Genomic DNA, 27,465 nt, shown 5'->3' on the forward strand with positions numbered 1-27,465 from the left:
CTCCCCAAAGCCCCCCAGTACATAGTTGTGTATTCTTCGTTGTGGGTTCCTGTAGTTGTGGCATGTGGGACGCTGCCTCAGCGTGGTCTGACGAGCAGTGCCATGTCCGCGCCCAGGATTCGAACCGACGAAACACTGGGCTGCCTGCAGCGGAGCGCGCGAACTTAACCACTCGGCCACGGGGCCAGCCCCCATGAGATGGTATTTTATGTCCTGGGACATTTACAAACACAATGCTTGCTTCTGCTTATTGAGGTGTGGGCAGGAGAAGATTATGCCCTTTTCTACTTTATGCAATTACAGCTGCAAAAATACTACAAAATGCAGTCACCAGCTAGTGTGACTTCTTAATAGCTTCTCCATTACAACGAATTTAAAATACAGATTCTTTATTGTATAATTATTTTTTTCATAGAAACAATGGCCTTGAACTAGAGTTTGATACGAAACATTCTTTCTGAAATACATGAAGGGAATCATGCCTGGGCCCTAAAAAGCCTTGACCCAATCTCCTTGTTAAAAAATAGAAACCACAAATATAATAATCTCTATTAAATCCTTTGCAAGAAGTGTGCTGAAGAAATGTTTTTAAAAGACTTGATTAATGAAGTGTTTTCAATTCAATATGATTTGTGAGAACCTTGCAGATTTGCACATTTCAAAGATGTTCAATGAAAGTTGGTATAATAGAATGTGGAGATGTAAGTGTTTTTTCTTTTCAAATAAATGAGCCATGGATTGTGTACTCCTGGGTGTATTGTACACATTGCACACTGCCTCTAACAATAGCATTGTAACTTCTTTTTATCATGCGGAATTGCTATTAAACTATCTAGCAAGAAAGGTATAATTATGGACTGAGAATAATGGAAAGATGTCAGGGAGGTTCAAAATACTAGAACTCACATTCATAGAAAGACAATAACACAAATTAAAATAAATAAGGCCATAAAGTATTATGAAAACATTTTAATCTACAAAGACTTCAACTCATCTCCTCTAAGCATTTTTTCCCCCAAAACACATTGTTTCCTGCAATATAACTGTAAATTGGTTAACCGTTTCATTCAATTGTAAAGAATATTTCAAAAATCAGAAATACAGCCATTGGATTGAAAGTGTCAAGATAAAATATTGGGCATCCTCATAAGTACTTCCGAGTTCCCTGCTCTTACTCAACTATAGTACACATAGATCATAGCTTGCATCAAAATTTGTGATTAGTTTACTACAGTAAAGTGCTGACATTAAGATATTTAACATTAAGCGTGAGCATCATGTCCATCTCTGCGTATGGGTGTGAGCATTTTTGTCTTCCTTCAGTCAGGTTGCAATGAAAGGAAAAATGAAATTCTTGGTAAAAAATTGTCATGCTTTGAAAAGACTCTGCCACCCCAGGGGAGGAGTATTTTTTTACTCGAACATTTATTTCTCACACCTGTAAAGCTTAAACAGCCCCTTTCAATCCTTATTTCCTAATTATTGAATACTGCTTCCCATGCAGTTTCTCTATTTCTGTTTATGGACAAAACATGAAATAAAAATTGAACAAATCATGTAGTAAACTATTAATTTCACAATTTAAAGGATTTTTATCTCATCATATAGGTCTCTCTTATGCTAACCATCACACTGCAGGTGTGTGCCACACCTCAGCACTTTTTCCTTTAAGCTAATTGTTTTATGACCTTTCCAGATGTGCGGAACAGATAAATTAGTTATTCCTGGTAAGCGTTTTATTTTCCTTTCTCATCTTAAGTAAGCTATATTGTCTTTTCCCTTTTTTCCAGCATGTTGGTTATAGTACATTCCCCTGCAGGTGGCAAAAATGCAGTAGAGGTTTATTTTCTAACACATGATGTTTTGAGTTATGTCTGTAACTTATGAGACACTACCTCATGGTGTGTAGACAGCCACATAGCTCCCAGCATTCATTCTTCCTCACCTGACAATTTCCATGTCAAAAAGGAAGAGAAGCAATGTCAGCATTTTCGTCTTCTTTTTTTCTTTTCAAATCAAGGTAGAGACTCTTTCCTACAAGCTCCTAGCAGATTTCCCCTTACCTCTTGTTATGGGTTGAATTGTGTCCCCTCAAAATTTGTGTGTTGATGTCCTAATCCCCAGGACCTCAGAATGTGACCTTATTTGGCCATAGGGTCCTTGCAGATGTGAGTAGTTAAGATGACGTTATTAAGGTGGGACCCAGTCCTTTATGACCGGTATCCTTCTAAAACGGGGAAATTTGGACATAAAAGTAAGATGACGTGAAGAGACACAGGGAGAAGATGGCCAAGGAGACAGGCCTGGAGCAGATCCTTCACCTCACAACTCTCGGAAGAAACCAACCCTACCCACACCTTGATTTGAGACTTCCAGCCTCCAGAACTGTGAGACAATAACTCTGTTGATTAAACAACCCAGTTGTTATGTTATGGCAAACCTAACGAACTAACACACCCCTCTTTGGCTGTTACTGGTCTCATAACCCAGTCTCCCCTGCTCCTCAGTCAAGAACTACAAAGAGTTCGGGGAAGGTAATATATCTGGTGATTTCTGTATCTCTGGTGAAAGACAGACTCTGAAGGCAAGAAGAAGAATGGGCATGCGCTGGTGGATAGACAGCTGACAATGTGTGCCACAGCTTGTCTTTCACATGCTGCATGGGTCTGGCATTCAAATATTTGTTAAATAAATGCATTATCTTAAAATTGAATTCTTTATCCTTCCTTGACTTTGGAAAAGTATAAATGGAATTTTGTTTTGGTCATTCCTTATTGTGTTTTTGCATTTTTTAGCTTTAAACCACCAATGCCAAAAAAAAAACGATGATACCCCACTGCTACAAAATGTTTTCATCTTTAATTTTTTGTTCTCCCTGTAGAATAGTAGGACCTAGAAAAAGATCTCATCGGTGGCATATTCTCTTACTTTCTCTGACCCAGGGTAGAGCTCCTTCTGTTTGAGCATGACACCTTGTAAGAATGTTGACTCTTCCTTTCTAGGTCCCCCTGCTCTTAAACTCTGCCTTAAATAGCGCTTCCCACCCCAGCTCCCTTTTTGGATTTACCCTCCTCATTTCAGAATATCCTCCAGTTTTATGCCATGTAAATCAGCAAGGGAAAATAGGGTATGCTTTTCTCCTCTGTAGGAATTTCAGAGAGAACATCCTAGTCTTTTAGGAATTTCATTTCTTTTAGTAAAAGTAATGCAGCTGCCTGGAATCCTTTGTCTATTTCTCTTTGTCCGTCTTCATAAAGGTTGTAAATAGTATGACTGTTAGAATTGATTGGCCACGGTTTGATCTTTTGCGTGACATTACCTTAGGAGCTCATAAAGCTTGTACTTACATCCAAAGGCAGTTATTCCTAGTAGCCTGTGGGTGTTCAGGGGGGAGAAAAACACCACCTCAGGATTGGAGGTTTGGACTTATTAGTTCTCTTCGGAAATGTTATATGCCCTTTATTTTAGGTTGTAAACTTAAAACGGAGCTTTGGAACTGGGCTAGCATATCGAAAAAATGCCCCTGTCACAAAAAGTAAAGTTTAGCATCAATCTAAATGTTACATTGAATCCATTTAGTTAGGCCAGAGGTCTCCTTTTCATTTCAGTCAAGCTACTTTTTGCTGTTTATGAATGTCTGTGTGAATAGTTAAGGTTCTGTGTTTCTGAGGACCAAACTTTGTTTTGAAGAAAATGTTGGATAATTTCTTTTAGATTAGCAAAGACTTCCGAATCTATTCCTTTTAAGTTTATATTGCTAGCAAGAGACTAGAACATTATACCCCAGCACCTCTCATCACCTGTTTCATTCTGGTGAAGCAAGATTGAGTGGCCTTTGTCTCTTTTCTGAGTGTGAAGCTTGGATCGACCTGTCATGTTTGATTATTAATTTGTACTTACATTTTAAGAGTCATTGGAGGCTCCCGAATGGCTGCTGTGGGTCTGAAAAGCCTTTAGGAGCCCTAAATTTCAGAAATGGTGGGTATATGCCTCACAGGCTGTTAACTCCAGTGTCATCAGGAAATATTGAAGTTGAAAAAGCAAGCTGATGGTGAATTTTCGCCTTTGACCGTATTTAGAACAGTGTAGTTTAATGGAAAGGGAAACAAACCAAGAATGTGAGCCCTGGGGTCTGATCCCAGGTCTCTCACCAAAATGCTGTGTTTCCATGGTTCGGTTATTTAACCTATCTGTGCTTCATTTCTGCTGGGGAGGCCAAACAGTGTACAAGGTGAGAACATAAGCTCTGGAGTGAAAGTCTTAGCTTTATCAATCACCAGCTGTATAATAGTATCTGCCTTATACAGAGTTATGGTGAGAATTCCTTCATTCCTCTTAATCATTCATTCACCAGACAAATATTGATTTTCTCCCACATTCTAGGAGTTGGGAATACAGCAATGAATTAGAAACAAATAAATAACAAACACATATAAACATGTATAATGTTTATATATAGTGAGATACAGTGAGATGTGCTTTGGTATGTCTGTGACTGATGGAAGTGAGGGGTGAGTAATAACTTAGAGGGTGGAAAGGGCAGGCACATTTAAGCTGAGCAGATAACATTTATGCTGCATTCTGAATGACAAAAAGAAACTGGAGTGCAAGAATAAGGAGGTGAGCCCAAAGGTGACAAGAAGTTCAGCTCTTCAGAGAGGCAAAGACAAGGACAGTGGCATGGCTGGATGTCAGAGATTAGGGGATGGGGTTGAAGGAAGCCTGGGAATAAAGGTGAGGGATGTGAATGGCTTAATATGGTGCCTGCACATAAATGTTAGCAAATTAGCTATTATTATTGTTCTCTCAAAAGGGTCTCACGAAAAAAATGCTGCTAGTTCTTGAACACCTTTATGTAAAATTAATAGCGGTCCCTAGAGAAGAGCATCATTTGGGATTTGACTTTCGTTAGATTATGATGCAATGGATATTTGAGTTTTCATTGTGGTCACATGTAAGAGATTTCTAAAAACATCTCTTTGGTCCCTTTCATTAGAATCACCCCCTTCTTTTCTTGACCTAATTTTCCTTCTATCCATTTCCCTCCCCAATGTATCTGTCATTTTCACATGTATACATTGTGTTAATATACTATTGCTTTGAAGCTTTATATACATCAGAGTTTTTCAGAAAAATGATACTATACCATCTCATCTGTCATTAAAATATACGTCACCCAAAGTAAATTAAAAGCTATTATACTAGAAAAATGCTATGAAAAATCCACCATATTTGCAAATATTTACAAACAGACATCAGAAGTATTTTCAACCTTGTCAGATAATAAATTCAAATTAGTGAAACTTACTATTGTTTTTTAAAAAATTTTATTGAGGGAGAAAAACATCAACAAGTGACAACATTGTTTCTTTTTGATTAAGGGTGTTAGTCGCTACTTCAAAATCCGTTTCTGCTTGAGGTTGTCCTTTTTCCACAAAGGAAGGAGAAGTCTTTTTCTTGTGGCATTTTCTTCTTAGAGGTAAATAAAAGACAAGGGAGAATAGCAAGCTGCTTTCTTAAAACCTGGTAGGCAATAGTAAGGGTTGGCTGTTTGATGATGTTGCAGTGGTAAGATGCCTGGAATTCCCTAGACTTCATGGTTTGAGCACACAGTTCCCAGACTCCCTGCATTTCTAACACCATTTGCAAATTCTGGCTTGATAATTTGCTAGAAGAACTGACAGGAGTCCCTGAAAGCTATTATACTCATGTTTGTGGTTTATTATAGGGAAAAGATATCTGCTAAAATCAGCCAAAGGAAGAGACACATAGGGCACAATCTGGAGAGGTCCAAAATGCTAAGCTTTTTGTGTCCTCAGGATGTGTTACCTTCTTGGCTTTGAGGTGTAGCCATACACCAGGAGTACTGCCAACCAGGGAAGCTTGCTAAGCCTCAGTGTCCAGAGTTTTTATTGAGGCTTCATTACCTGGTCATGAGTGACTGATTGCACACCAGGTTGAGCTCCATCTCCATGTCAACTGATATCATGTGACCCAAATCTCTCACTTTCAGTCACATGGTTGGTCTTTCTGATATGGCCAGCTCCCGTCCAAGACTATTAGTTGTGGCTGGTCCAGTATGGCCAGTCCCCACCCTAAACAAAGATATTCTAGCAGTGTGACAGATTACCACGCAGAGGCTGAGGGCAAAAGCCAGATCAAGGACAAGGCCAAATTCTTAGTGCAAAAGAGAAGAGGGTGTCACTGCATAGATTCTGGAATCAGATATTCTAGAGGGTGTTGCCGCGTGAACTTGCTCACGTCACCTAACCCCTCTTAGACTCAGCACTTCTCTTGTGTACGCTGGGAATAATTACAGTATTGTCTCAACGAGCTTTCTGAAGATTAAAAGATAGGGGCACGTAGGATTCCCATGGTAGCTTTAGCTGCTGCTGTTTTCATCATTTCAAGGATTATTTTCAATATTGTGTTATTATTCTTGTTATGGTAAGTATTTTTATTAATGTTATCACTACTTGAAGTAGCCAAGGTGTAAGTTCATGGTTTCTGGGCCTTTTTGGGTACTTTCCCATCTCGTTTGCTTTGTCTGACTATTCATGGACTCTCTTCGTCACTTAGTCTGTTTCTTCTTTCTCCGCTTCCATAGGAACTCCTCTGCAATTTTACTGAGAATTCCAAGAGTAAAGAGCTTTTTTCCCCCTATGTTTTTGTTTGTTTTTAGAAATGCTCTGGCAGTGATTATGCAACCGCGGTAGCATAAACATTTGGTGATGACATTATCTCATTCCCTTTTGAATTCATAGTACAAAGAGAGAGATTTGGGGGGTTTTTTGTGTGTATATGGAAATTCTTCTCAGAGAATGTTCAAGTTCTCTTAACCAAAGTAAAAACACTTTTTAAAGGACACTTGTTCAATGCTGTATTCTTCTCTTCAATTTGCTAGTAATGAAATAGACGTCTCACCACGTAGTAAATGTTTTTAGTTCAAAATGGCAAAATTACATTGCCAACCTTCAGATTTGCATGGCTGGCAGGTTTTATGAAAAAGGTAATACTCAGGTATTCATCTGGTCTTGTATTCAGCCTTAGTTTTGCAAAGAGGCTTCTGACAGAAAGATTTCCTGTAATAGATTATTCACCCATGAAAACTTAAGTCTGGTATATGTTATAGAAAGTAATTACAGCAGCCTTATTTGTAGTTTTAAGTAATCTTATTAACATGCAAATGCTTTTTATACCAACTTACATTCTCTTAGAAGTGATAGTAGCTGTTAAGAACAGTTTAACTGATGCTCATAAACAAAGCAGTGCCTACAGAGCGTTCTGCTTTGTGGACAAGGGAAGCAATGCCTGGTTTTTCTTCCTTTTTTTTAAAGAGCAGATACTAGTTGCTTGTTTTTCTTCCTTGATTCTAGAATGCAGCCTTTACAGTACCTTTTACTTATTATGATTATTTTTTGGATGTCTCCCACCCATATAGGTGAGCTTCTCTTACAAGGCCCTGTGTTTATCAGAGAGCCCAGCAACAGCATTTTTCCTGTTGGCTCAGAGGATAAAAAAGTAACTTTAAATTGTGAAGCAAGAGGCAACCCTTCACCTCATTACAGGTACAGTGGAAAGTCTGAAAATCCAAATGAAGAAAAAACGATGAGACAATTGTGAATTTTTTTTTCTTCAATATAGTTATGCCAGCAGTAAGAAATAATTCATGAATCTATAGTCCTATGCTATATTCAGCAGATCCAATACATAAACATTTGGATCCAGACCATATATATTGGCTTGATTATTTACTTTACAGTAAGATTTCATGATTAAAGATAAACACAGTAGAATCTCTTAAGCAATGTCTTTCATTGATTTATAGTGCGATTTAATTTATAACTTGGCTTTTAATATATAAACATGTACTCATGGGGGGATAAAATTAAATGTGTTCTAAAGGTATTTACAAATCATAGTTTTAAAGAAGATGTTTCAGCATCTATTACACTTCCTTTCCTGTTTTTACTGGGTGTGAGTTTGAAGGTTCATTAAAGATAGAAGAATAAAATACTTTCTGTCTAAAGTCATTTTAATTTTTCTTGAAAAGAAAAATATATTTATTAGATTTTTTCATGTAACAGTGTATATTTTCCAGATTATATGAATAATATTTGTTCCCTGAAAACCTTCAAACATCACAGAAAGGTATAAAGAAATAGAAAAAAAATCTAAACTCTCGTCACCTTAGGATAAAGATATTACTATTTTGGGGATGATGGTGGATTGTTTGGATGAGATGGATATTTATTAAAACACAAAATTAACAGTTTTATTAAATAACACAAAATTAACAGTTTTTATTCTTGTGTGTGTTAGGAGACACACTTTAACGAAGAAATGAATTATTTATGAATAGCATATCCTACTTTCATAAAAGTGGCTGTGAGAAGGTGCTGGAGGCACCTTGAAAACAACGTGTTCTTTTAATTACTGTGAACATTTGTCTCAAAAACTGTTTACAATATTGGTTTGCTTGGTAAAACCTTTTTTATAACCTGCAGAGCAAGCAGACTTTAGCCTATATTAATAAAATTCTAAATGTTTGCAATAGTAATGTAGATCTTTTTCAACTTGTATTGTTCTCTTAACCCATGTAAATAATAGAGGCCAACAGTCGTTGTTAAATTGGGTCAGCATTGGGTTTGAAGGTAGACCTTTGTATTTTTGCATCTGGAAGTAATCAAGGTCAGTCTCTTTCAGCAATATTCGTCAGCATGTGTTTTGAGCACGTATGGTGTACTTTCAGCAAAATAAACATGATTCCAGATTACTGCTCAGAATCGGCAGAGACAATAAAAAGTTTTCTCTGCCTCTTCCTCTCCCTACAGAAATTAGAAAAGTATAATATATGATTGAAAATACAAAAACCTGTATTTTATGAACTATATTTTATGAGTACTTTATGAACTAGCTCATAAAATTCCACTTTTTGTATTTTCAATCATATATTCAATTAATCAGACTTAAGCACATGTAACATCTGGAAATATTTTCTTCTTTTGGGGAAAGATGAGCAGATCAACTTAACAAGACATTATCTTGGAAATATTTTTTTCCAGCATTTTCTTAGGACATTCTAATACTTTTTAAATTAGCATCTGTTTGTTTCTCCCTGAAATGGAAGATTATCCTTTAGACATGACTGTAAATATCATAAAGAATCCATGTGAATGACTCATGTGTGGGCTGTTTTTCTGTTGTCAGTAAAGTTGTATTTCCTGGCATTTATCTTAGGAATAATTTGATGATAAATGTGTTCAGCTGAAAAATTGTCAAGATACAAGATTTAGTCATACTAACGTGTACTTCTAAGTGAATAGATTAATTATGTTTGTAAAGTTTCATCAAATATCAAGAAGTATTGAGTTTAGAAATCCAGAAATAGCCTTTTGTCGTAATTATTTCGTTGTATACCAGGTATTTATTGTAATGCCAAAGAGCCTGTATTTAAACATATTGATAACATGTATGAAATGTTGATGAAAAAGTGCTGTCATTTGCACAGTACTTCTTATGTCTTACTATATGTCCCGGGATGTTATATTTTAAAATTTAAACAAAATCTGTAACTGAGACTAGGAGATGTGTGACTTAAATTGATTTATCAGTTTTAAGTCTGATGAATAAAGACATTTAGCATGCTAGGTATTGTTTTAAAATATTTTTTTGTAGCCAAAAAAAGCAGACACTTTCATGATAACTGTAAAGATTGTCTGAAGTTAAGACTTTGAACCAATATAAAATTTCACTTAAATTGAAGGTTTATAGTCCCTAGAAATCAAGATCTTAAAAAAGCACAAGGAACCTCGTTTCATTGTGAAAATGTTAGGCTTTCCTATAACAAGCAATAGCTCCCTGTTACTCATGTTATCTGCATAAGAAATAAGTTGTGCCAATGGAGTAAATAGGAATATAAAATAATGTGGGTTCTAATTATAACTTTATCTACTTAGAGAGCACCTTCATTTATGGCCTGATTTTTTTTTTCCCATAGCTTTTAACTTTAACAGTTAACCAGGTACTATTCTATGTTATTCTTTAAATGATTCAGAAGAAAATATGTTTGCTTATTCTTTTTTTTTTTTTACTATCCTTTAAAAATTACAGATAAATAGTATGAATATGTAATAACATTGAGGACATAAAGAAAGGATATGAGGATTTCTTTACATGAAGTCAGAGAAAGGATATGTTTTTGTAAGTATTTATAAATATAAGCAAATAGATAAGAAGGTAGGTAGATAGGTAGGAGGGAAGGTAGATAGGTAGGTACATAGATAGGTGGATGGATGGACGGATGGACAGATGGATGGTCAGCTAAGGAGGAAAATTAGGGGCCCATGTGAAACCACAAGTTAAAGAGAATACAAACATGTTCCCCAAATTCAGAATAAAGTTTAAGCATCTTATAAATGAATGTCCTTTGAAAGCCCAGAGCCTGTCTTGGAGACTGAAGCAAAATCATCTAATGAGAGATTTTGTCTGTGTTATTATCCCATTGGGTAAAAAGAATTCTTAATTGGCCATATTAGAAATCCAAAAGTTCAGAAATTCTCAAGAGAAATTACTTGTCTTAGGGTTTAATTGAGAATTTTCTTCTTTCTTTTGCATCTCCCCGCCTGAGCCCCAAAGCCTGCATTTAAAGGTTAATTAGTATTCAGTCTCATTGTAATTGCTGATGATGCTGAAAGAGGTTACCCTGAGGAAGTATTAATACCTTTTTTAGATAGGAAGGATTTTCTCTGACTTTTCATAGGGTTAGAAATGCCCACAATTTGCTAATATGAAAGAACTCAAGTAGAAGGATCTTTGGTCACTTGTACTGATGCCATTTAGCATTTAAAAGGACCACATGTTTGGGCCAGACTCGGGTAAAATGTAACAGTGCCAGTAGGGACCAGGCAAATAACAAAACTAAAAGAGATGAGTCTGCCTTAAGAATATATAGACACATTGAATAATGACTGGAAACTATCTACCACTCAGCCACAAGCCCAGCACGTGGCCATGACTGCTTCTCAGCACTGGCCACTTGTTACTATTGGAGAATCTTGGTGTAATATTACAAAAGCTTTTCAAGAGATGTTTAAAATTCAGATATTTTCTTTTTTGGAATCTCTCTACTTGTAGTGTTAACTCCTCTGCTTTTCTTTTTAAACATAATGTAAGCCAAAGAAAATAAGTCTTAAAGCTAAATGTGGGTCACATAGACTTTGCATTTTCAATGTTTAGTCTAGCTCAAGACTTAAGAGCTGTGCTGTTCAGTATGGTAGCCAGTAGCCAAATGTGGCCCTGTAAATTTAAATCATTTAAATTAAAAATTCAGTTCCTCAGTCAAAGCAGCCCCATTTCAAGTGCTCAGCAGCCACATGTAGCTAATAGCTACTGTGTTGGTTAGAACAGAGGAACATTTCTTTGCTTGCACAAAGTTCTGTTGGATGACACTGCTCTAGACCGACCCTTGGATCCACAGCTCTTTTCTGTAAATTCTCTTCCATTTTTTTCTCTTCACAAAGAAGCGACCAGAACGTCATTCTCTTCCAGCTCTATGAAACAAGCAAACTGTTTTAATAAAGTGCAGTGTAAGGAATCTTGGATATACACATTGTAACGACTAAATACCATTGCAAAGTGCAGGTCTTCCCTGGCCACAGTTTCACCCTGTTAGGTTCCTCATAATGGAGTCACATTTGACACATACTTAATTTACTGAAAGTCAACTAAATGCATTCAGTATAAGAAAGGAAAGGAAAATAAAGTAATAGACTAATTTCTGCTCACCGTTTATTCAAGGAGTGATTGTAAGGAAGAGAAATTTAAGTTTGTTTGTTGTCTCTACACGCACACACACACACAAACATACACACTGCATAATGCTATACATGGTATGACGTAGAGTACTATATTTTGCTGAATGTATGTCCTATATATGTGCTATAAATTTTATATATGTGTCATATATATTCTATGTATAGAATATAGCATATATGTGCTATATATAATATACTGTATATTACATATAATAACATATGACACATTTTAAGCATAATTCTGATTATATGCAATTTGTCCCTTACATATATCCTGTCACCATGTAAGATCCAATGTGACAGTTATTTTACTTTTATGCCCCAAAGCAAATAAGAGTTATTGTTTCTCTAAATTCTCTTGGCCCCTAAGGAAATATAATCTTTTCTGCTACATCACTAGACCCAGTTCTCTATATTTATCCTCAAACTCAACTCCTTTTAGCATCCTGTCTTCAAAGATGAGCTGTGGTCCCCATACCCACAATCAGCCACTAAGAGCAATGAAATGTTCATATGGTTGGAATGGTTGAAAACCGTAAAAAATAAAGAATATCTATAGTACCTGAGGCAAAGAGAGATAGACTGCATCTCTTACAGGACGTTTGAAACTTGGCTGTGCTGCCATCTCTCCCAGCACTGGATTCCGTGCTCCGCCAATGCACTGCCCGTGGCACCCAGTGCCTGCCTTTATTATCAAGCTTATCAAAATAAAATGTGATTGCTTTGGTAGGATGTAACTCCCTTAAAGGTGAACACACTGTGTCCTTCATCCTTACATTCCAAATGCCTGGCAGATAGTGAATGCTCCATGGGTGGCATGAAGAAAAAAAAAGGAATGATTTAGTGAGGGGAAAACAAACAAGAGGAATTTGGGATTAGAACACGTCTCAGAAGTCAAGAATGTCATGAAGGGTTGCAGCATCAGAAGCGGTCAATAGTTTATTCCACAGAATATTCTTACGTTTGGATTGATCCCCCCTTTTTGGCTCCTTTTTAAGACAGACTGCTCTTGAGGTCTCAAAGATGGCTGCCTGAAATTCCAGATTTACTTATATCCTCCCCATAGTGTCAACTGGAAGAAAAGGGCAGCTTTCCTGTTAGTGTCATCAAACGCTCCAAATGGTGTCAGAAAAACATGAGAATAAAAACATAGCTAATACTGTCAGCAGTCAATACCCAGGAGGAATGTAGAGGTTAGATTTTAGATATTAAAGGTGGCAGTATAAAAAACTAATTTACATCTTTTTTGTTCTTCTTTCTTATGCTTTTGCAGTGGGTTGAGGATTGAGGAGGAAAGCTAACACGTGCTGATCAAACACAAGTTAAATCAGTTGGGTCACATTCACACTCTGGGGTCCAAGACATGGAGTGTTCTGAGTGGCCAGGCCTGGGTCATGTGAGGTGTGGCCTTTTCAAAGGAGAACGAGAGAGCTGCTGCCAGAAAAGCTAAAATGGTTGCAGCGAAGGCAGAAATAGCAAACATCTACAGTTCTCCTCAGAATAATTTTAAGACAATCACTGATCAATTTGAACTAGGCTATAACTATGTAAACTGAACAATTGTTTTTAATCGCAGTGTAACTCTACTCAGTTTGTTTTCTTTAATGTATATGTTTAAAATGTATCAGTGAATGAGAAATGGGAATCTGTGTCATAAAACACATTTTAAAAACTCAATTTTTGAAAATATAGCATTGCAATTTAACTCATTTATATCTTCAGCAATTATTGCTGAAGCCTAACTAGTTATTTTTGGATAAAGTATTGAATATGCAAATTCAGATATTCATTCTTTCAAGGGCTGCAATTATTCTCATCACTTCAGTAAACATATTAACAAACATTGCATTTGAACACAAATGCATTTGCTTATTAACTTGAGAGCCGCATCTAAAACCACAAATTGCTTCTGTGATTAAATTCCTAATTTTCCTGTCAAACCCCAAATAAAGTATTGCCTGTTGATTTAACAAGTGTTTAGTGTGGTCATATTTCCCAAGCCCAACCCCAGCACCCTAAAAATTTTAGTAAATTATTTTGTTCTTTTAGCTTTGTTTTCTGCTGAAGTCTAACATATGACATTTCTTTTTCTTTCTCGCCAGAACATTCCTTATATTTCCATTGTCCTAAGCAGATTTTGTGTGGTAGTGTAGATATCCTGAAGGACAATAACTTGATACAATCAGCTGTGAGGTGAATTATATCCTTGAATTATTCTGAAACTACCTGAAGTCATTCAATTTGTTTTCAGTTTTGTTACGTTCAGTTTCAAAGGGTGACATACCCTAAGCTTGTTATCAGATTCTAGCGGAAAACCCAATTCAGGGCTTGGTGCCTTAAATTATACTAACAAGAATACATATCCATGTTTATATTCATTATTGTTATTCCATACTAGTGTGGTTTTCTGTAAAAGGTTGCCATATCCAATAATAACTAGTATGGTAAATAAATACCAACTAGTAAAGAAAATAGAAATAATTATGTATTAATTCCCCATCTTCCAGATGTTTATTGATAATATGGATGACTACTGTTAGGGATGACTATATGGAGGCTAGTTATGGCTACGTTATGGTTAGAGGGTACAATTAGATTACTCCATTCAGGAAATGTCTTTGAGTACCTACCATATACCTCCTATTATAACTGATGGTGGGAATTCAACTGTGTCTGAAATAGTCGTCATCCAATGGAGCTTATACACTCTGAAAAGCACCTTTTAATCTTAAGAATTTAGACTTTTTATACTGATTTAAGTCATTATTATATTGATTTGTGTTTGCACACACACACATACTCACACACACTTTTATACGTAGTTTGTTCTTTGTATTGGAAGTCAGTGATTCATATACTCTCAGCCATTGTTGTTTTAGTTTTTTTTCCTGGAAGTAACAATTATAGTTTTCATCATTTCAAAGTAATAACTACCAGTTTTGAAATATCTCCTGTGTTAGACACCTTATGCTTTAAAATCAAGATTCCAAAACTGTTGGCCCATGGGCGTGCACAATGTTTTAAAGAAGTTGTGTTAGAATTTTTTGTGTGGTAGGGGGCAGGGGATTTGCTATAGACTCCACCATTCGGTTGTAGTGGGCTTGGCCCAGTTTTCTGGCTCACTTTACCTGTCAAGCCTTTGGCCAGTGAGGTCAATACTTCCAGGGTCCTGTTGTATAAAGGATTTAACTGAGATTTAGAAGAAGTGGATTGATCCAATGCATGCTGGCTCAGGTAGACTGGCACAGTAAGCAGCCCAGGACTTCTCATTCCAGCACTGCAAGTATTCACCTCCAGCTATTGGCCCAGAATCAAATTCACATAAAATTTGCACACTAAGCAGATAAATAGGATGAGAGCTCATTGACTGAGAACCAGTAGATGTGTGGAACATGAATAATAAACTGTTCCTCACTTGTGGATTTGAAAAGCAAACCTTAATTCATGTAGAATGAGTCTTTGAACACTGAAGGTTGACAGTGAACTTATGAGATCATTCAAGAGTGTTAACAACGTGATGATTATGCAGAGGTGCTTAATCTTGTGACATTTACCACCACGCTAAAGCTACAAGGTTAGTCTGTTACTGGAGCACAATGTAAATGTTATATGATTGAAATGCTGGTGTATGTAGCCTGAAGAGCTGTGGGGCTGTCTTCTTTTGCTCCAGATCACTGCATTAAGCCTTTTGGAAGAGAATTTGGGTATGCAAATATTACTTTTCTCAAGTTTTAAACAATTTCCATGTTTCAAAAAAAATTTCCTTCTGAGACTTTGAGTTAATCAGCAACTTGAAAATTCCTTCATAAAAGTAGACATTGGATTGCAAATGTGCAAAACTAAAAGGCAATATCTACCTCTAAAGCCTCCCAAATTTGTGTCCTGAATGTGCCATTTACCTGTCGCACTTTACTACCAGGTGAGGTATGAACTCTGAGTAGTTGGATTATAATGTACTGCAAAGCAAACTAGCCTAATTTATAGATTTATTGGATACATACTTTGTGAAAGAAGGAGTATGTGTGTATGCCTTCCGTTTTTCTGAATGTTTCTTATACAGATGAAAATATCAGGAGTATTTAGAAAGCAGGCTGAAATATGAATATTTTGCATTAGGAACTTAAGTGCACTCTTTTCTCAGGATAAATTAATGTTTGGACTCCCAGGCCCCAGAGGTTGCTTACACATTTTAGAATGGAAATAAAGACTACCCTTTTGAATTCATGTATTTTCAGCAAGAGGAAAAACAATGTTTAATAACATTGAGAAATTTTATATCATCTGGGGTGAGTTCCATTTAATGATAAATAGTCTTAGAAAGGAGAAAAATATATTGCTTTGTTAAAAGAAAATTAACATTCCCCTGGGTATCTCAAGTATATCTTAGCTCTGAGGAGTTTGCTAAAACAAATGCACTTTTAGTATAACAGAAACATTTAAAAGAGTAGTTTTTGCCTTTTCACAAAGTGAGATAATCTAGGGAGTGTGCCTGTGTGAGTAAGACTGAGCTAAAGGAATTAAGAAACATTTATGCATGATAGAACAAATCTTTTCCATTTGGGTTCTTTAGTCAAAACTTTAGGATGATAGCTTACTTTTAGATCTTAGGTGCTTACTGAAATAAAGTATTTTCCCACATACTATATGATCTCTTAAATCTTTCCACTATTAAATAGGAAAGAAGAAGTGCTTCTCCATATTTTAATATCTTTACAGTTTTCCACATAGCCACTGCACCTTTATTATTTATCGGCTAAACACAAAAACACAATTTTCAAATGAAGCCATCAAGCATGCTTAGTCAGGCCGCAAACATTTTAACTCTACAGCCAAAATCTTTTTTTCCCCCATACAGACTGTACTTTGTAGATAAACAAAACACAATGACCCTTTGTCATAAGAGTCTTCCATTCAAAAGTGTGTGAAATTAACTACATCTTTCCCAATTTGAGTTTAGAGGAATTTTCCCCACTGCAAGCATTAAGTTACTTAGTAACTAACGGACCGTTTACAGCTTAAAAATTCAACCCATCCGTTTAGGATTTACTGTCAGATTTATTCTATGAAGGTCAAGCACAGCATGTGTCTCGTCCCGTCTTTTGCTGACTTCTTAGGCAGGTATAAATGCAGACAAACCATATATAGAAGGCAGTTTGTTCCACATGAGAGGAGATGACCAAAAGCATTGAATCTATCAGGTTACATATAATCGACATGTACTCAATGGGGATGGAATAAAAGAAAAACAAAATGAGCAGACAGGTTTGCAGCCTTTGGCAGAGCCTCCTCCCACATTAGCAGTGGTGCCCACCCATTCTGAGTGACTACCTTGAGCTACAAGCTTTGCATATATTGTCTACATAAATTTATAGGACAACCCTATGTGAAAGATGGCTTTCTCTTCATGTTACATGTTAAAAACTTAGGTTTAGGTGAGTATAAATGAAAAACCTTAGTTTTCCATCTTGTTTGTAGGGAAAAGCCCAGTTCGTCCCTGCTGTGTGTTTCTTCCCTGTGAGTCTCGTTTACTGCTCAGACAAAACATTTCACTTCTAGTCACCAAACGTGTGGCTTTTCTTCCCCATGTCAAGAAAATCTCTGTGACACCAGCTAGGTGTCCTACAATTTGACTCAATTCTGACACTTTAGCTGGAGACAGTGTCAGATCCCAGAGGTTAAGGCTCAGTCCTGTAAGACTGCTTCCACCACCACTTCAGATGCCAACCGCTGGTAGTAAGACCCAGGTTACTCACAACTGCTGTCCAACCTGGCTGCAAATCGGGGGCTCCCAGGACCCTCTCATCAAGTTTGATGAATTTGCTAGAGCTGCTCGTAGAATTCAGGGAAACATTTCCTTACAATCACTAGTTTATTATAAAAGGATATGATGAAAGATACAGATGAACATCCAGATGGAAGTGATGCCTAGGGCAAGATATGTGAGAAGGGGCTCAGAGCTCCCGTGCTCTGTCCCAGGCGCCACCCTCCCAGCACCTCTACGTGTTCACCAACCTGGAAGCTCTCCAAACACAGTCGTTTGGGGTTTTATGAAGGGTTCGTCACATAGGCATAATCCATCATTAACTCCATTTCCAGCCTTTCTCCCTTCTCAAGAGAACAGGAGGAAAGCTGAAAATCTCAAGCTCCTAATCATGGCTTGATCTTTCTTGTCACCAGTCCTCATCCAGGAGCCATCTAGGAGCCCACCCAGAGTCACCTCATTAGAACAAAAGATGCTCCTATCACCCAGGGAATCACAAGGGTTTCAGGAGCCCTGTGTCAGAAGCAGTGTCAAAGACCAAATATTAGAACCAAAGATGCTCCTCCTGCTCTTCTCAGCCAGGAAATTACAAGGGTTTCAGGAGCCCTGTGTCAGAAGCTGGGGGCAGAGACCAGTATAAATTTTCTGTTTCCTCACAGGGAGTTAATTTCCATGGTCACACAGCTGGTGAGGGGTGCGTCCAACCTGTAAACTAAGGTACACTTGGTTCTGAGTCCCATTTCTTTTCATTATGCTGTTACATGATAGGAATAGCTAAGGCTTGGGGACTAGACAGGGTGTGGGGGCAGAAACTAGGAAACAGGAAAAAAATCTCCATGAAATTGTGAGCTCTGTGAAGGCCAGGGCATTCTTCACCACATCCTCAGAACTTAGAAAACCGCCTGACATATATGCATCAGTAAATGTCTTTTCACAAGGGTGGGTGGCAGGGAGGAAGGAAGGAAGGTAAGAAGAAACGAAAGGATGGCGGGTCGGCTTTCTGATTATAGTTCTTGAGTATGAAATAGGCTAACTCAAGAGTGAGGAGTTCTTATCTGGTTCTGTCCCCCATGGGCATTCCATGGTTGCTTCCTGGGGATAGTGTAGACCAGTTCTTCTGACACGTGAATGTCTTTGTTAAACACTTGGAGGTCTCATTAAGATGCTGATTCTGATTCAGTAGATCTAGGATAGAGCCCAAGGTTCTGTGTTTCCAACAAACTCTCAGATGATGATGAGGATGATGATGATGCTGGTCTGCACACCACATTGTGTGCAGGAGTACAGAGTATTCAGAACATGGATGGACAATTTTCCTTTATTTCATTTCCTTTTCTGAGTTTCTGTAGTTCTAGGATTTGGGGAGGAATAAGATGAGGGAGAGTTAATCAGTGTTTATGGTTCGAATGGAAAACTCTAAAGGCAGAATTAAAGTGAAAATAGAAGAAAGAGACTCGAAATGTACATGTAAATATGGACTTACTCTGGGAAAGATCATAGGAGAGTTAATCTACAAACAAAGCAAAACAAAAACCACTGGCAGAAATCTGCCACAAAGGAGAAAGAGATGACAGCTTTTTCTATTTCTTTCTAATTTTGTTCTTTTTAAGTTCCAAAGAGAAAAGTTGGGGTCTCCAGTTTTTCCTCTTAATTTCATTTTGGTCTCTCAGGAGAAATACTGCTTTAAACTTGGGAGACTTTTGTGAGAATAAAGAAAGAAAAATCAAGAAAGTCTTGATTTAAAAAATGAGCAAGTGATAAAATATTACTTTGAGCAGTAGGGACCAAATTTATAAACTTACCCATTTCCTATACCTCTATTATTAAAATTTTATTATGCATTATATTTCAGATATAGAAAATGATATAGACATGCAATCAGATATATTGATCAACATCCATATAACCATTACTCAGTTTAAGAAATAAAACCAAAACTAAATTTCCTAGTGTTTGTACCCAAAATACATCCCACTTTCTCTTCATGAGAGCTCTAAAATACGTTAGAGTTGAGATTTATAATTTTATACATTTTAAAATATATTAATTCCTAATATTACATTATGTGTTTTTAAGATTTTATGAAAATGGTATCAAGCTGCATTTTAAAATTCATTTTACACCATTGTTGGTGAAACTTTTCCATGTTTATAAAAGTTCATCCATTTTCACAGCATAATATTTCATTAAATTTTATGTACTTTCAATTGTGATAATGTTCACATTTTATCTCTTTATATGCTTTCACAGTATATAATATGTGTATAATATGTCCAGGTTAAATATTTTATATATTAATACAATTTTTAGATGGCCCATAACATGATTGAAGAACTCTGGGCTAGAATTCAAATGGGTCCTACTCCTGAACCAGCCAGTTAAGAGTTTGGGGACAGTTGACAGTTCACTCAGCTGTTTTGTTGAAATCCTCATCTGTAAAACAGGCATCATATTACACATTTTCTCAAAATTATTATAAAGAGCAATCGAGATGATTGTTATAGTACGCTAAAACTTATAGAACTGATAGCAGTGCAATTTTATTATAAGAATTAAGGCTTCTAGGAGGTGGATGGTGCAAGTTATACAATGAATGTAGTCTTGAAATTGTGGGATATGAATGAGGTTTTAAAGTTGAAATCTATTTTGATGTGTCAAGTATACTTACTGTTTAAAAACTTGTTTTTTTTCTGTTGAAAGCTTCTTTAAAAACTAGCTTTTTTTCTTTTTTTCTTTTGGCTTCTCATTGATAATTATGGCTCTTGGGTTAGAGCCTTTACTGTTTCAGAGCCCCTAGGTGACATTTAGGGTCTCTTACCACAGTGTACCATTTAGTAAATAGCACTGTGATGGCTTAGGAGAGTGGAGAGGGCCTCGGGGACAGGTATTTACCCAGACAAATTGAAATGGATAGTTGAGCACTTACCCAATTAATTTGCTAAATGTGCTCAGTCAGTCTGGATAAATCAAAGAAATGTGCTCTTTTCCTCCTTCATGGGCAGCATGAGGTTGGCCTGAAGAGTATGAGATAATTATCTCAACTTTCTACTTCATCTTTGCCTATATAGACGTAGCCTAATCTTTCCCCTAGTGAACAAACTAAATTATTCTCACCTCTTCAGAAAGTCTTGAAAAATCTTTAACTTCTAGATGCTACTCTGTTGTACTTTCTACTCTACTTTACCTTTTATTTCTGATAAATGACTGAGGCATATTTAATCTTCAGTTATGTAACAATTGTGTAATGTATTCAGTGCCTTTCATTATAAGAGAGATGACGTTTAAAGTAGATTTTATAATGTAGACTTTTAAAAAATATATACTAAGAGGGGAAAAAATCTTGACGTTTGTTTTACAGATGGCAGCTGAATGGAAGTGACATTAATCTGAGTATGGAATATCGTTATAAATTGAATGGAGGAAATCTCGTGGTACTTAACCCCAACAGAAATTGGGACACAGGAAGTTACCAATGTTTTGCAACAAATTCGCTTGGAACAATTGTCAGCAGAGAAGCCAAACTCCAGTTTGCCTGTAAGTTTACATTCACACATCTAGCAAGTCCAACATTTAAGAATATGTAGCTGAATTTGTTTGCTCATTTTGGATTTCAGAAACTACATGGATTTTATTAATTCAATAAATAGGTTGAGAAAACAACACAATATGAGTTTTTGGATCTCTATTCTCCGTACAAATCAGAGTTTAAAGTATGTATGTTTGTGTATGTGTGTGTGTGTGTGTGTGTATATTTTGTTTTACTATTTTGTAAGGGTTCTGTTTAGGAGGAAAAAGAATCCAGTTAAGGATATGTGTTATTGAGCAGATGCTTTCTACTGAGCTAGAACGAAAAGAATGAAAGAATTGTCAGATGTAATCATGGCTCTGGAAGAACATTTAAATTACAGAATTATATTCAACTAATCTGAAAATATTAAGGCACAAAGACAGTGAGACGAAAGAAAAGAATGTGACATGTTGTTGACCTCCTTTGCGGTTTTGCCCAGCTGACAATGACCTCCAGCACAGCCCCTATTGAGGCCTGGCTTTGGCAGCCGAGTTTGTGCCATGTTAATTGGACCTGGGTGCACACATGGCCCAACCTTTGAAAATCACATTCTTTCTCCAGGGAGTTGAGAATTGGGACCAGGGACCCAATTTAGTTTTTATCTTCCCAGTATCTCTTTTGACTATCTTCTGCTTTTTATTTCTTCTCACTAGTCTCTCTTCCTTGGTTTTGGTTGTATATTTTGTATATAATGTATAGCAGGATTGCCTTGGTTCTAGGATTTCTTTTAGTTCTTTACACCTCAATAATTCTGAAATTTGAAAGCCTGTGTTCTTATAATGTGCTGGTATTCTCCCCCCACCGCCATAAGCCATTAATAAATTGATGATGTGTCATTTAACGCATAGCTTATTCTATTGCTTTCCGTTTTTGTAATGACGATGGTTGGTTTCGCTCCTGCTATTGTATTCTGTGTGTTTTGTTTTTCATACTTGCTCTTTCTTTTATTTTCTCTTTTTCCTGCTCTGTGGACAGTGTTTTGTTTTTTTAACTTTTATCTTTCCTGGGTATTTTGAAAGCAGTCTGTCATGTTTATATTATACAAGTGGTAACCTTTAAGTTTACTAAAGGTTTATTTCTCTAGTAGCCAGAATTTTTAATCTAAATTATTTTTTGAATCTCTCTATTTTAAACAGAAGTTTAGTTCCTTTTTCCCCTTACTGTATACTTTGCAGTCTTGATGATTTCCACAGTTATTGATTAAAATTGTTACTATGTCATTTTACTATATATATTATGTGTACATGTATATTTATTAGGTACTATGTATATATGCATGTGTGTGTATATATATAGTAAATATGTATTTATATAATCTCCTCATGAATAATTTTATATGTGCATATTGTTTTTAATCAGAATTTTGCCAAAATCAATGCTGTATCCTTGTTTTACCTGGCTGTAATGTCAGCCACAAGACTTCTTCCCATTCTTACATTCTTTCTTTTTTTAATTTCTCAATTTTTAAATATTTGTAACATTTAATAAGTTACATTTAAAAATATAGCTATGTTTCGTCCTCTTGCATTTTAAACATTGTCATTATTTTGCCTTAAATGTGAAGATACCTTTTGGTTTGTGCAAATGTTGGATCCCAGAACTGTTTATCAAAGAATTTCAAGTATGTTGCTCCGTTTGTCTTCTGGAATTAGTGTTAACAGAAATTTGGGATCAGACTAATTTCTGTTTCTTGGGAGCTCACCACGACCTCCTTTTTTTTTTTATTACTTCTTTGAGTTGGCTGAATATGGGATTATTTTTTCTTCCTCCTTTTAGTTGAAAACATGTATATTTCCAGCATATGGCTAGGTTTAGATCTTTTAACTTACTTGGCTTAGAAGTTGAAAAATTCTTCTATCATACATAGGCATTTTGTACACAGTTCACAAAATTTTCCTTCTTATATATCTTGTAGCTTCATGTTTGATTTATTTATATTTTAAAAAGGAACTGATAGTCTATAATTTGGATTTTTTTTGGCCCATTTCTTGAAATGCTTTTTCTCTCAGGCTGTTATTTCTTATGAATTTCTGTTCCTGATTTATTGAAGCCACATCTATTTGTTTGTATTGTTTTGAAGATACAGTCAATTTTCTGAAATGTTGTTTTAGATCTAGAGGCAGGCATTCCTCCACTATCTCCATTTGGTGTTTCCATTTTTATGTTTCAGTATTTTCAAAAAGTTCTAAAGCAAATTTTGTCCAAACTCAGCCTTTGCCAACAGATGGTGTCGATGGACCGCCATGGCTCTGCCTCCTTGTCCACGCGCGCAGATCACTGTTCTCTTCCCTGATCTATAGTAGAATGTGCAATTCCCATCTAGTTCCCTGTTTCTCAGACTCTTTTACCAAGTACATTATTCCTCTTATGTAGTGATATTTTTCTACTGTAGATTCTTGATACCCTGTAATATGTGAAGTATAATCAACTTACATGTTTTTCCTCAGTCAGTCCCTCCTGAAGAGGATGACTTGTTGGGAAATATCTCTAAAATTACATTGTGCCTCTCCCCGTTTGCCCCTAGTTCCTGGCCAGTACTTAGTGGGCAGAGTGGGATAAAGTTATTGAGTCTGGCATCTTATTTTATCCTACTTAACACTAATAAGCCACCCTGCTGCTGTTTTGTGGATGCTAACAGAAGACATGATATTCCTGGGTCCATGACAAACAACCATTAATCACAGCACAACCAGCAACATCCTTCAGTTACCCTTGTCCCCAAGTCCCATGGAAGTGATATGATATGGCTAGGAGAGATGCTGCACCCACAGATGAGGAACAATGAGGTTAGAGAATCCAGCTCTCTTAAAGCAAGCCTGCTCTTCGTCCTAGACAGAAACATTACCTTCTCCCTCCAGATTGCTCTCTGCGAACAAATCCCTGAGATGGGGGCCTGGGCAAGAGTGATTCGGACTTTGATTTTTGGCATCCTTTGCAAAAACTTGCTGAGAAGCTAAGAGCATATAGTGCATTGCCTCTCCCATCAAAAGTTCATTTTCTTTGTTTGGTACTGTCCTTGAATTTCTGAGTTGGGGTGCATCCTGTCAGGATATGTGTTGTCAGTAATGTACAAAGTATCTTCTGACGTTTGTTATGAATTCCCTCTTTGAAAATGCCAATCCAGGATGTACCATTTAGTCCCTTGAGTTTCCCCACAGTCTATCCTCATCTGTTTCACAAGTTGTGTTTACTCCTATGCTTGGTGTTAGATTGCTTAGCAGACTTGGTGTATAGTGAGATTCTTTTGTTTTGTGCTTTTTTTTGATGTCTTCCTAAATATTTTTTGCAAGTTACAAGAAGCAACACTGGGTATTCTAAGCCCGATGCCACATTGGACTGGAAAGGTAAAAAATGTTTGAATTCATATGGTTGGGTTATAGTTTCTGGTAAAGAAATCAAAGAAGTTGGCAAAGGGAGTGGAAGCATCAGAGATTACAAATTACCAGTTATAAGAGAGCATTGCTTTAACTGAGCAACGTTGAAAGGATGTAATACATTAACTGAAAGAAGGGATTCAGATGGAGACCTTTGTATTAGTACCATGCTCATGACTCCAGTTGAGAGGACTCGAGTATTTTTGCTGCAGGCAAATGGATGATAAAATGTTGCCACTGAGAAGTGTTCTAATTGTTCACTATAACGATGTCACCTCTCTTGACTGTATTATATGTTTGCATGCTTAGTAATAATTGTTTCTGTTGGCCATGGAGAAAGTACTTAAAATGCGCTTCATGGATAAATGAGGAAATAAAAGTACAGTTAATGCACCACTTTTAACATGTGAAAATGAAAAGAAATTTTATCTTAAGTTTCAGGTTGCTTGAAAATGGTATTTGAAATAAAATGAATGAGGAAGGCCATTCATATTTTAGGAAGCCTGCTTTCTATAGGCATTCTCTATCCCTTCTAATGGATTCTTTGTGGAACAGTAACAAAATCTATGGAGGAATAAATAAGTAAAATGATGGAGTGTTTGAATTGTAGATATTTTCTCAATTATTTGCTGTTATGTTACATGTGTGTAATTTGGGTGCTTGCTTAATATATTCGGAGATGTTGTTGTCGTCTTTAATTTCAACCGTAGAAAGTTAGAAAGGTACCTCCAAAACCCCAAGTATCTTTGCTTTGTTAATAATTACTTTTAATTGTCTTATTGTTGAATCTCTTATGTCTTGATTAAAATGTTTTTATTTTAACCATTTTTGAGATGTATTGTCTTTTTAATAATGAATTATAGTAGATTTACAGATGGTATGGAGAAAAGCGTAAAGAATGTCTGTGTAGCCACCACTTAAGACTTGAAGCATTTGAAGTACAATTAAACCTACCTGGTAATTCACCTCGATGACATCTCCATCTCTCCCTTCCTCCTTTCAAAAGTTATTCACTATTTTTAATTACATGTGTTTTTAAAATTATTTGAATACATATATATGTGCTTCTAAACAACATGTAAAATTGTTTTACATTTTTAATTTCTTAAGTTTTTATATAGTGACATCATACAATTATACATACATCTAAAACATTTTCTTCTTCAACATTATGTTCGTATCTGTTGATCTGCAACCTTGCCAACACTTGTTAGTGTTCTATTTTTTAATTTTTGTAAATATGGTGAATATAAAATTGGATTTCACTGTTTTTAATTTGCATTTCTATAATTACAAAGTAAGCTCCTTTTCCTATATATGTTAACCGTTTATGTTTCTGTTATCTAGATACTTCTTCACTAGATGGTAGTCTTTTTCTTTAACTACAAGTATTCTTTGTATGCTCTGGGTTAATCCTTTGTCAGTTATGTATGCTGCAAATATCTTCTCCTCTTTACATGTTACTGTTTTTTTCCCTTGGTGCTGTCGAAAGATGAACAGATGTACCTAATTTTAAATTTGTTTAAAGTATCAATCTTTTTCTTTATATAGCTTATGTTCTCTTCTGAACTTTTAAAAATTTTCTTCTTTATCTTGAACTGGTAAAGACAGTCACCTAAATGTACTTACAAAATTTTAATGTTCTGCTTTGTACGTTTAAGTCTTTAATAATCTGGAATTGTTTTTGTATATCATGTGAGGTTGAGCTACCCATTTATGTTATTCCAATGTGGCAAGTCATCTTCACCAGCCAGCTGGTTGAGGAGTCCATTCTTAACCAACCAAAATGTGATGTGTGGTCATTGTCTCTGGTTTCTTTGGGCTTTTGTGTTTGGAAAGTCATATTATCTGCAAATAAGGAGAGTTTTTGGTACCTTATCCACCCTTCCTCCTTTTATATCTTTTTATATGACTGCACTTTCTCTGGCCTAAATATAATGTTGAATAGATGTTTTGATGGTGGATATCCCTGTCTTGTTCCTGATCTTAAAGAGAATTAGTACCATTAATACCATTATCAAATATTAATACCAGTGACATTTCACCATTTGATATGATGTTAACTATAGTTTTATAGATGTTCTTCATAAAATTAAGGCCATTTCTCTCTAGGTTTGTTTTTATCATGGATGCTTTATTCTTTTAAATGCTTGTCTTCATTTTACTGGGATATTCATGCTTATTTTTCTCCTTTAACCTTGTAATATAATGAACAATTATTTTAGTATTAACCAACCTTCTAGTCCTAGAAGGTTAGTTTCAACTTGGCTTTTATGTAAATTCTTTTTAATACTTGGATGTTATCTATTTCCTAATATTTTGTTTACTGTTTTTGTGTACCTAATCATGTAGGAGATTTTCTTTTTATTTTCTCTTCTACTATCCTTTTTGGGCTTTCGTATCAAAGTTATATTCACTTCTAAAGTAAGCTGGAGAGTTCTCCTTGTTTTTATATTCCCTAGAACATTTTAAGAAATATTGGAATTATCTGTTCATTTTTAAGAGGTATAAGTTGCAAATAAAACCATCTGGGCCTGGAGTTTTCATTGAGAAAATATTTTAACTATTGATTGAATATCTTAAATAGTAATAAGACTAATCATACTATTTCTTGGTGATAAGTTGTGTTTTTTCTAGGAATTTTGTCCATTTTGTTTATGTTTTCTTATGCTTTGGCAAAAAGTTGTTTCAAAACATTTTCTTTTATTATTGTTCTTATGTGTGTTTTATCTGTAAGTACAGTCCCTATTTCATTCTAAATATTATTTTGGTACTCTTTTTAATCCAGCTAGTCAGAATTTGATGTTATTGCTTCTCACTTTTAAATCTTTATATTCTATTTCATTCATTTTACTCTGCTCTTTATTGTTCTTTCCAAGTTCCTGGATCATTTTATTGTTCTTTTTCTAATCACTTAAGTTGTGTATGGTTAACTCATTACTTTCC

General features: G+C 35.9%; 1 protein-coding gene across 5 annotated transcripts in view; it reads left to right on the forward strand.

The window, feature by feature from the left end:
- CNTN3 (contactin 3) overlaps positions 1 to 27,465 on the forward strand; it is a 317,098-nt gene that overhangs the window by 97,430 nt on the left and 192,203 nt on the right. For 3 of the 5 annotated variants that reach the window (XM_023620075.2, XM_023620078.2, XM_023620076.2), the window contains exons 3-4: positions 7,442 to 7,568; positions 20,936 to 21,111. In XM_023620075.2, the coding sequence (XP_023475843.1) occupies positions 7,442 to 7,568; positions 20,936 to 21,111 (303 nt within the window). The remainder of the gene's footprint in view (positions 1 to 7,441; positions 7,569 to 20,935; positions 21,112 to 27,465) is intronic. The other 2 variants (XM_023620077.2, XM_070238601.1) reach the window with 1 other exon arrangement.

The sequence above is a fragment of the Equus caballus genome, chromosome 16 (genome assembly GCF_041296265.1).
Source record: "Equus caballus isolate H_3958 breed thoroughbred chromosome 16, TB-T2T, whole genome shotgun sequence".
NCBI lineage: Eukaryota > Metazoa > Chordata > Mammalia > Perissodactyla > Equidae > Equus > Equus caballus.